Source organism: Conger conger, chromosome 1, assembly GCF_963514075.1.
Source record: "Conger conger chromosome 1, fConCon1.1, whole genome shotgun sequence".
Classification (NCBI taxonomy): domain Eukaryota; kingdom Metazoa; phylum Chordata; class Actinopteri; order Anguilliformes; family Congridae; genus Conger; species Conger conger.
In genome coordinates, this window is record NC_083760.1 from 26,864,346 (window position 1) to 26,875,828 (window position 11,483).

The 11,483-nt window shown below is 42.1% G+C and overlaps 1 protein-coding gene across 1 annotated transcript; it reads right to left on the reverse strand.

Annotated features, from left to right (window-relative positions):
• Positions 1 to 3,309: 3,309 nt before the first annotated feature.
• LOC133130570 (tribbles homolog 2-like) lies at positions 3,310 to 11,179 on the reverse strand. Its single transcript, XM_061245237.1, has 3 exons — positions 9,835 to 11,179; positions 9,091 to 9,383; positions 3,310 to 6,707 (listed from the first exon to the last, which is right to left on the reverse strand). Exons 1-3 carry the CDS (start codon positions 10,102 to 10,104, stop codon positions 6,260 to 6,262), a joined length of 1,011 nt encoding a protein of 336 aa, XP_061101221.1. The 5' UTR covers positions 10,105 to 11,179; the 3' UTR covers positions 3,310 to 6,259.
• Between the last annotated feature and the right edge of the window lie 304 nt (positions 11,180 to 11,483).

Here is an 11,483-nt window from a genome sequence, read left to right on the forward strand (position 1 = left end):
ATCGAACCACATACCCACCCACAGATGTAGAGACACATGCACTACATCCATATACAGTGCCATGACAAAGTATTTGCCCCATTTCTGATTTCCTCTATTATTGCATATTTGTCATACTCAATCTTTAGACAAAATGTAATAAAATGTAATAATAGCTGAACTGAACAAGAGTTCATGCTTGAAAGGATTTGTCTGCATAGAAGAGTGAGCTAAAAATCCTGCACTGTGATGTGACAGACAGAAATTAGATTAAACATTTGGTTGCAATTATTGTTGCTAAATGGGAGCTTAAAAACTTTCATGAAATAAATAACATTAAAAAAAAAAAAAAAGTTTCCTGTTTTGTGTTTACTGAGGTTCCCTTTGTCTAAGATCTGAAGCCATATGCAACAGAGGAAATCAGGAAGGGGGCAAATACTTTTTCCACAGCACCCTTACCTACTCAAACACTCAACAACCATCTCCAAATAGCCAATACCCCATTGCATGGATGTACTTAGTTGATTACTCAGGAGCAGTAAAGCAGCACCCAGGGACGTACTCCAGTTCTGAGGCCAGTGCCTTGGGCAAAGGCAGCGGTAAGCCTGTAGTAACATGCATGTCTTTGAAAACCACACGGTGAGCAATTGATTCTTTTCAGCTGCATCGGACAAATCAAATTCATTAAGTTGCGGCGTTTACTGAAACATTGGTGGCCGTGTCAGCGGTAGACATCTGAAATCTGGGTCTGGTGGCGGTGGTAATGGAAGGGAGGGTGGGTAGGATGTGGGGTATGGGGGGGTGGCTGTGTCCCCGCCAGTGGCATTTGTTGTGGTTGTGGCCTCTTCCTTAACCGGCGGTGCTGAAACGGTGTGCCGGCCCGCCGACCCTCATTGCGTGCGTACAGGATGCTCTGGTGGGCTCCGGGAACAAAAGGCCCTCTTCCAGATTACTGCCTTTCGTGCTGATTCAATGACCTTTAACTCATCTAGATGGTTAATCCCGTCCCCCGCGGCGCACTCTTTCAGCCTGTCCGCATGCCGCATGTGCCAGGGACTCGGCACAAAATCAGCGTGGCATCTGCACAGCATGACGTCCGGAAGCACAGGCCCCTTCCACTCCCAGCTAAGCCGGCCGAGCTATTTTTTAATTCATGAGCACTGCCTACTGGCGATTGTGGTGTCACTGCAGCAAGATGAAAGTATAACAGACCAGCACGAGATCAGGGAAGGCTTGCCAGCTCGGGCAAACGCTGACACGATAGTCTAAGAGGTTAAGGTTGTGGTAACTTGTCTTAGTTCATTGAGAGTACATTTCCACAAAAACAGTGCAGTCCGTAAGTATTTGGACAGTGAGACATTTTTTTGTTTTCTATTGAAATAGAACAACAGTGCACACTTTTGGATTTAATTTTAGGTGAACCGTGAAGGACTTACAGCCCTTTTTATCCAAATTTGCAGTCAATGACTGACTGAAGTCTACGACCCAAAGGCAGCACTTTAACCACATAGTGATTGTTTTATTTCAACTGTTTGTACAGAGTAGAGTGAAAACAACAAAAAGATGTAATTGTCCAAATACTGCACTGCATAACAGAATGTGAAAATATATTGTGAATCCTCAGTCCTTAATTACACCAATGTAATTAAATGCTGAGTTTTGCTTTCAGATTGATCCAGTCGTTGAGCATAAACAAGGAGCCATTACTGCTTGGCCCTTCACTATCCACCACCCCCAACCCAGGTTTCGGATTCAGTTATAAAACCCCAGAATTAAAACAAGCTCTTAATTGTTCTTAATGGGACACCTCAAATGTTGATCGTAGGATGATTTACGTTCTTAAAACCACATTATGTTCGAAAAAGCTAAGCATGCATTGAAGAATCAATGTCGCATATTCATGTGCCATGATTTTTAATTATTTGGCTCAATGAATTCTTCCATTTTCTATGAGGACTTTTATTTAGTCAGAACAACTAATGCTTTCATTTTCTGTAATGTGTTATTTGGCAAATTATTAATTTACCAAAAGGCTTATTCTTTTCAATTTCAAAATATTGACTGACAGATTACATTTGTTGGGTCCAACTTACTGAATTATGGACTCCCGCTCACTGAGACGAAACCATTTGTGAAAAACAGAGTTCAAAAACAAAGGAAATGGCAGCATGCCAGACCTGCATTGTGTTGCCATTTTTTCATTACATTTAAGTTCAATGGAACAAGTTAAACTTTCCAAGTCGATGCTGGCAAAGGGTCCTCTCTCCTCTACTGAGCATGTGCAGGATGTGCTGACATGGTAAGCTACTCAGTTCTCAAATATGAAGTCAACATCATGTTTGACCTGTCCTACACATCTTCAGAAGGCACAATTACAGACAACAACTTGTGAACTTTAGCTTGGAGCTGTAACTAATCAACATTTTCCCTTAACTTTGACTAAGTTAAGTGGAAACGTTTTTTCTTCAAAACGTTAGTTTTAATGACCAGTAAACTTCTTAAACTGTGTTTATACAACAAAAAAGCTTTCAATTATTAGCCAACAACTTTCACTGAAATTGAAAGTTAAATTATGACTGAATCTCAGCCATGGAGTAGATTGAAGGAAGTTGTTATTCATAGCAATGTGGATATTAAAATGTCCAAATTACATTTATTCAGCTTTAGGCTTATTAGGCATTGATCAGCTAATTGTCTATTAAATAACCTATTTTCCAACAGTTTTCTCCATTGTTCAGATTAGTTTGAAACCATTGATGCACGTTTCAATATTTACGCATTAAATATGATGAGACATTTCATTGTTCATCTTTCAGTAAGCGCACCAAAATTATGGAATATTGTACACAGGTCACCAAATCTGTTTCTAGTATCTAGGTTACAACAGGTTGTCTGGATTTTAACATTATTAACTCCATATTCCATCATTGTTCTTTTTGCCATTTTATATTTTTCATACATGTGTATACTCGCTTTTTATCACATAGTTCCAAGTCAAATGGATTTCTGCCAACAGCATGCGCAAACATATGAGATGGTTTGAGCATGCTCCCATGTGGTGCAGTGGGTGTGACTTTACAGCCATTTACAGTCTCTGAATAGGCTAATGAAGGTGATATACTGTATAATACCATATTAAAAGGGCATAGTTAAAGGATGAGAACAGTGCACATTTTTAAATCCAGTTGGAAAGTGTTTCAATTCAGACAGTACATGAATTATATATGGCTGTCTGCCATGATAGAAATCATGCACCCATGAAACAAAGGATCCTGCACAATAAAAATAAATAACCAAAACATGTTTTTAAATACACTGTTCCCAGTTTATTTAACAAAGTTTGACAACCCATTATGCCACACACTTTACAAACCCAACGGCAGAAATGTTGTACCATGCAGGTTTATTTCAAAAACAGTCAAAATAACACCTCCAACATCAGCACCATCTTCACAGTCCTCAAAGAAAGCAGCTCACCCTGTAAGCTTGAGCTGAGCTGAAATATACGCAGGTTTCATAAATCCACTGAGAATTTAAGCATTGTTGCTTATATATATATATATATATATATATATATATATATATATATATAATCTTTTATTGTATAAAGCTTTTCCTGCAGGGCAGGCTATAGCATCCACAGGCCATACGCCATGCTGTACGCACAAGCCACAGACAAGAACCACACACAGATTCAAGTAACATTTAAATAACCACAGAACTTGTACATGAAACTGCCCAGTACACCACCATTTCACAGAACTTGTGCGGGCAGGAAATTAATATGAGGTACTTTTAACGCGTGAAACAGTGCTGCCCAGGCCTCGTTTTAAGCCCTGGTACTCTTTTTAGATTACACTGAGGCTCTATGTGCACATTAGCCCAGTATATGAATGCTGGCTGCTCGAGGAAAAAAATAAAAAATAAAAAAATAAAAAAATAGTTTTTGTACCATCAGAGTCTAGAACAGGGATCAGCAACTCACAGTACTTCTGGGGCCGAAAACTGCTGGTTTTCCACCCTCCCTTTACCCGGGAGTCAGGTGTGAAGACAGTATGGCCAATCAGTAGCACCAATTAACCGGGAGAAAAGAAAACCAGGGCTGAATTTGGGTTTAGGAGACAGAGCTGATGATCCCTGCTCTAAAACAATTACTGTCATGTGCTGGCAATTTTGAACTGCTTTTCAGCTTTTTAAGCTTACAAATTTCTACCGACTGCTCTGTACCTCTGTACCTATTGCACCTGTGATGTGTATTTTACCATTATACACAATTAATTAAACCACAACAGTTTAGCCCTAACTTTGAAGTGGTGGATTTTAGCGAAAGATGCAGGCAGTGTGGAATGCCTATGGTTAACAAGATCATGAATGATCATGTGATGATGAAGCTGATGTGCATGGTCTTAAAAGCAGATTTTGGTGGCGATTATATTTTCATTCTACTTCTCATCACTGCAACTGGCCTCTCAACAGAACTACTGTGCAGCATTTCCTAGTTTATAAGTACAAAGGTTTCTTTTTTGGTGTTACGGAACTGGGTGACTGAAAGCACAAAGAAACATCTCCCTCTTTAGTTCTGTACCCTTTCAAATTCGTCGAACAGAAGCTTACTAGCAAGTCTGAAGATCTAACAATCGTTTAGTCTGTAATGGTTGAATCCCGGTTGGGTTTCTGTTGTGCGAGAACGAACGGGAGGCGTGTTACAGCGAGGGAAAAAACTGACAGACAGGAAAGGCACGTGTGTGTGGGGGGAGTGAAATGCATCTTCACGCTCAATACTGTCTGACCAACCCTTTCCCTGTGGAGTTTGGAATGCTAAGTTGACAGTTTATCCATTGCATTGCAATTGCATTTCTATGTGAAAACAAAAACAAACGCGTAAAGCGCGTCTAAGCCGTCCTCCTTTAGAATTTTCAAATATTATATTCACGCTGTTCTTCGCATAGGCCACCAAAGCAGAACAATTTACCGACACCAGCATTTTTCCCAATATTACGGAGAAGGGGGAGGCTACACTGTTTACGCTGGAGTGGTGAAGATATAATCAGATACACTCGGTGAGACAAAGCACCGTGAGGCTCTTTCAAACACCAATAAATATTTAAATGTTCTTTTATATGACATTTACAGTTTCTGTTTCTTCTCCGCGTTGTATTTGGTGTAGATCCCAGAAGCATGCAAAATTCATCACGTAAGAGACTAGGCACACTACAAGGAAAACGATCAGAAAACAGATGCATTTGATTTAAACATCTGACAGTTTTTACATCATAATTGCCGTCCTGTCGTGGGTACTCGTCTTGCATGCAAATAAAACCGTAAAAGCGATATATCGAGCCGTTTGTTCCTTTAGGTAATCCCCATTACTTTAATATTGACATGTTACCTTCTGAATTGTACAGACAACATTGTGTTAGAGCTTGTGAGGTCTGGTGTCAGTTTGGAACCCTGTATAATTACTCCTGATTGAAGAAAGCGGAGGGATGGTCACACAGGCCAAGTTATTTTAATAGCTACTGCATAAAAGATTGTCATCTGAACAGCGGGGCCGCTGGGCTGGCTGATAAATAAATTACTTCCCACTTTGAAGACAACCCTGAAAAAAATAATAATGCTACAAGCTGAAAATATAACAAAAAAGACACGTGAATTCAGAAGAGAAGAACGGCATGAAAAATACTTCCGGCTACAAAACGTTGTGCTAGTTGGGACAACATAGGATTGATTCAAGTGCACAAGAAAAGTCACTTTCCTTAGGAACGGAAATAAAAACTCCTGAATGATATCTGCCAAAAAATACATAACAGTACGATGCCATTGTTGGTCATTAGTTACAGACCTTTTGTATAAAACACAAAGGAGTTTGCCATTGTAGTCCGACAGCTGCAGTTTATGGGATTTCTGCTCTGATAGGAGAAATGACCTATCGCCAATTAGGACTCCAATACATCCTCATTGTTATCGCCTAATATCAATCTACCCTGAGACCGCCAGTCTTGAAGCTACATTTGCTACATTGCATTAGCTCAACTGGATGTAGTAACCGCAGAGTGAGGTTTCATGAATGCCATAATGTGTGGAGCTGCTGATCACCTGACTTGCACAAACCAATCACAAGGTTTTGTCATGCACAGCAAAAAAAAAACGCTGTGATTGGTTCAAGTCAGGGGGTCGCTGACAACACGTGGAAGCTCTGCCCGCATCAGGGGCTCGCCAGTGTCTTTAGGAACGGGCACTAGTTTGGGAGGATGCCCATTCGCCCTGCCGTTCGACGTATTCAAGCGCGCGCTTCTTCCCCCGCGCTCACGTCCGGAACCATCTGATCCGAGGGCTCCCTGCTTTCGCCGCCGAGCCCCGAACCCGAGAGCCAGGGGTGTTCTAAGATGTCGCGGGAGGTGAGGCGCTGGGCCGGGTCCCGCCGGAGGATGCTGCGGATCAGGCAGCGGGCCTTGGGCGTCAGGCTCTCCGGCAGGCTGAAGTGCCCCCGCCGGATCTTGCTGAACAGGGAGCCGGGCTCCAGGTCGTGGAAGGGGTATCGGCCCACGAGCATGGTGTACAGCATGACGCCCAGGCTCCACACGTCCGCCGGGCGGCCTGAATAGCTGCCTCCGCTGCTCAGGACCTCCGGGCTGACGTAGGCCGGGCAACCGTGTTTGCTGGAGAGCGAGTCGTCCTCCCCGCACAATACGCACGCGTCCTCCAGGCTGTCCAGCATGACCACACTCCTGTGAGAGGAAAAAAAACATATATAGTGTTTTAAGTATAAGTATAACCTACAGCTGGTGCCCCTTTTATCCTCGCCCAATGATATTTATCAGCACTCATTGCTGCAAACCAGCACAACACATTCATACCCTCTTATGCTGTTGGACCCATTCCTTCTCGCCCAATGATATTCGTCAGTGCACGCTGCCACAACTTATTTACAGTTGATGTGACTGAGCATGGGCCAATCCCGTCTGGAGCAATGCGGTCAAGGGCTCACAGCTGCACAAATCTTATTGTGGTTACACTGGGGTTTAAACCACCAACTGTCTGACTCATCTGCTATGCTGGAAGACAACCTGCCCATACAATTTAATGTATTTTTCTGCCAAAAATATTGTTCTTTTAAATCTCAGGTCAACTACATATAAAGGATATAAATACCACAATAACACAGATTCATTATGGTTCATTTCTGTCAAATGGCCATGGTGTTACTGAAAAATTATGCTGTGTGCAGAAAATATGTTTTACCGTTAGTGGGTGACTGTGTGATTACACCTGATTAGTGTATTCAGGACTGTTAGTAACGTTGTAGCTTATTTTTGTGGCATCACTGCTTTTATGCTACTAATACATAAATGAAGAGTATGAGTAGGATTGAAAGATATAGCTAAGCTACTAAGCTAAGTTTGAACTGAAGTAGCCTGCCGCAGGTGCAACCCAGTCCTACACAGAGGGGGTTGCTGCAGTCGTGAAGTTCCCCTCTTCAATATTTGTTTTCTTCTGTCAACCATCCAAACATTATATGAAAACTGATACAGACTGAGCACCATCATAATAATTTTTAAAGGATGCCATCTCATCTAGGCCTAGTTTAACCCGTGTTTGACCACAAAAATGAATGGGTTGTAATGGCCTTAGTCCTCCAACAGTCCAACGTCGTCAAGGAAATTGTCACGTGAATAAGAACGATCCATAGGCTGCCCCCACACATGCTCAGTTGCTCACACAGTACACATGCTCTCCACTGAAGCATGTGATGTCAGCCGCTGCAGTCATAATACAGCAGTTTGCAAACCAACGTCACACAGACATGAGTCATGAGGAGTCATGAGGAAGACACTTCGTGTGCATCTTAAAAGGCAGACTAGCTGGCGCCTGATTGGCCCGAGGGGGCAGTCGCTGGTGTGCGATGGAACATTATCATCCCGGCCAACGGAAACCCTCCTATCCCTGGCCAATACTACAGTGGATTTGTGTTACCCTGTGGGCATGCCAGCCAGTCTGCACTGGCACGGTCTGGATTCGACCCCACACTGCGGGACCCATCCATGGCACAATAGGAGCCCAGATTCATAATGTTAGAGCGCTAATTGCTGACATTCATTTGGGATAGGTTAGCGACACTGACCAACTCAACACTCACAAAGATTTGCTACAACCAATCAGATTGCAGAATTTATGAAGTAGAACCCACCATCAGAAATGTTAACCTGCCTTTCCAAATGATTTTTAGACCTATAGAATGTCTGAGGTCGAGAAGATGGAGCAAATAGTCTAATGTTTTTACTAATGTACTCGCACTCATGTCAGAAAAAGCACAAATATTTTTGGTAAATGTTTTTATTCCAAAAAAATTAAGACACTGAGTTGCTGGAATCAAAGGCCTGCATTTATCTTCAGAATAGCACAGATTTCCATCCACTCTGCTAAGGTAGAGATGTGGCCTCAGGAAAAGTGGCGACAGAAGCAGCAGCTAGAACCAGACACCCGACCTTCAAGGGTGCTTGAGAGTACATACCTGGACTTCCTCTATCTATTTGAAGCTTTCTGTAAACCTTTCTGGCCTGATCTGCTCTAAAATAATACAAATAAAACTTACTTTTAACATGACATGAAGTGCTTATTCATGCTCGGGCAAAATAAAAAGGGCCCAGCCACTGCTAAAATATTTCTTTAAAACAGTTTCAGAAATGTGTTTAGATGTGGCACGGTAACATAATTTGTGTTAGAATTTCAAGTACCTAACATAATAAACAGTATGTATGTAAGTATTTGTGCTTTGTGCGCAGGAAATAAATATAGTTTTTGCCTGATCTTCAGCAGTCACTTAAAACAGTCAGTCAATTTGAAGCAATATTACCTCAAAATTCTGTAAGGATGTAACTTTAGTTAGAATACTGGGGGGTTGAAGTGCATAGACCTAGAGAACTGCAACCATATACGGGTGGAAAGTCAATAAAAGAACAGTTGTGAGATCATCATTTCTGGTCAATTCTAAGAGGAAAACACTATAGTGACCAGTATGTCTCATTTACAACATGAAATTACCATCTTTATTGTATTAAGTTATTTATCTTAGGATCATGTACATTATATTTTTCCACAAGGGCAACTCACCTATCCTCATACTTAAAGACAAATTTCCTCAGCTTGACGTCCCTCAGCACAAGTCCATTGTCGTGACAATGTGCTACGGCGGAAGCCATCTGATAGAATAGTCTCGCGGCCTCGTCTTCGCGCAGTTTTTTGCAGGACCGCACAAATGAGTGCATATCACCATGGCTCCTCTCGAAGAATACGTAGGCTTTTGTGTCTCCAAGAAGAATCTCCACTATTTGGTTGATATTTTCGTGCGCTGGCAGGCAAAAGTATGCTGCCAATGATTCCTGATACCTAGTGATGTCAAACAGCTAAAAAAAGAAAGGGGGAAGGGGGGATTGACGTTAATTAACCCAATACTTTACTTGGAATCGTATAGCATAGCCTCATATAGTAGGCATACATAAAATGTGAATCGACATGATACAGATGAAATTGCGTTTTAAATTAAAACAATTATAGAAGACGACTCGATCCCCTTTTAAACTAGTAGCTATATTCCCCATCTCCTATGCTGCTGACTGCACTTGAAAGTTACTCTATGTTTGGAGACATTGCATCATGTTTCTGTGGAGGGACGGAATGTAATTGTTGCAAATTCTCATGACTTGTCTTATTGGCAAACGTATGAAAATCGTTTGTTAAACTGAACCCATTTCATACAACGCAATCAGTAACTAGACATACTATTTTCTATATAAAGCCACTTGTTCATATTACATTGTGTCGTACTTTATGTGGTAATGGCTTGCAAGGGCTTACCTTACACACGAGCTCTTCTCCGCTGTGTAGGTGAGCAGCCCTGAAAACGTGGTCTCCCTCGATAAGCTCCAACAATAGGTACTTCCCAATGCGAGAGATGCTGTGCAGAGAATTTGTCGCCTCTGGGGGACTTGGAGATCCTAAATTAGGACTGAAGCTTTGAGTTGGTTCGACGGCTCTCAAATAAGACGGTTCTTCGTGATCGTTGGTTTTATGTCTAGATCTGCCATAACGCGATATGTAAATAGGATTTGACCGCTGTATGTTCATGAGTATTCCAAGGTAACTTGCTTTTTTCAGAGAAACTGGTCTTCGACTGACGGAACTCCAATAGCCGTACGCTAATTTGAACAAAGTGAATCGGAACAGTATGGTCGCTGTATGGATCCCCTCCACTGAGCATCAAGTTAGGTGTGCGAGCTAGTAAACTAAACCTAAACTGACTGGATAGCCAACTGTAAGTCGTGCAACAGTCAAGTCGAATGTTATCAATAATAAAAGTCGCCAGTTTTGAAAAATACACTAAAACGCAATTCTAACTTAATCTAGCTACTGCATAACAACGTTAACGTACTGTTAGATTGACGTTATGCCCATAGCTTCAACGGACAATCAGTGCGTAGATATTGGAAATACTGCCAAACCTGACCCTAACCAGTTAATTTAACAAGGATCCTATAGCTCCAATACTGTGATAGGCAAGCTTGCGACTATTTCGATTCCTTGCATTAGCTAGCAGCCCACGCAATCTAATATAGCGCGTTATTAGCTAAATGTAGCTAGCTAGCTCATTGATTCAGCCTGCCTGCAAGCTTCTCCCCGTTGCTGAGCAGCCAGTGCGTTTGCAAGAAAGAGGGAGCTATTGCTAGATAAACCAAGAGCCATCTACCAGGATGCTGAATTTAAAATATTCACAATGACGAAAACTTGCAAACGCGGTACGCACTTGATCAGTTGTCAAGATAACCAGTGAATTAGTGTTAATGTCGGGGTAGATGGCCGATATTTGTGGAGCTGACGGGCCTCCCAGTAATTATGTCGATATGAGTAACGTTAGCATCGCTGGCTAGCTACATTTACAGTATACGTTCGTCCGTAAGCACAGGGCACAAAACCATGCATATATAATCGGTGATTATTTTTGTCCAATAATTGATTTCTAGCACCGCAGAATATTACGTGGAAATCAAAGCGTATACAGGTGCGAATAAGGGACGGCCGGGTTCCCCAGGCCTACCCTTTCCCTTCAGTAGGACATCATTCCCTCCGGTGCAGCTATTTTTAGTTGCTACTTACGTGGCTGGGAACCTACTCCATTCACTGTTATGTCAGCGGCTGCTTCACACCGGACCCTAATGCACGCAATGACTAGTGATGCTTTCCCCTCCCACCATCCTGACTATTGGTCCGAACGTCACACGAGAACAAGGCTTCTATTGGCCCTTAGAAAATGTCCATAACATGTCAGTGTTTACAAAATGCCAAATATTATTCAGAAGAAAAGTTGTTTTCAATCTGCCCGGGCTACCCTATGTGATAGAAAAACGACTTGGTTCAGTTAGTCCCCTGTTCATATACCCGGTATCTTACGAAGCGGACCTGAAAAATTAATCCTGACCAAGTAATTTCGCTTCCGTTAACGGGATGAC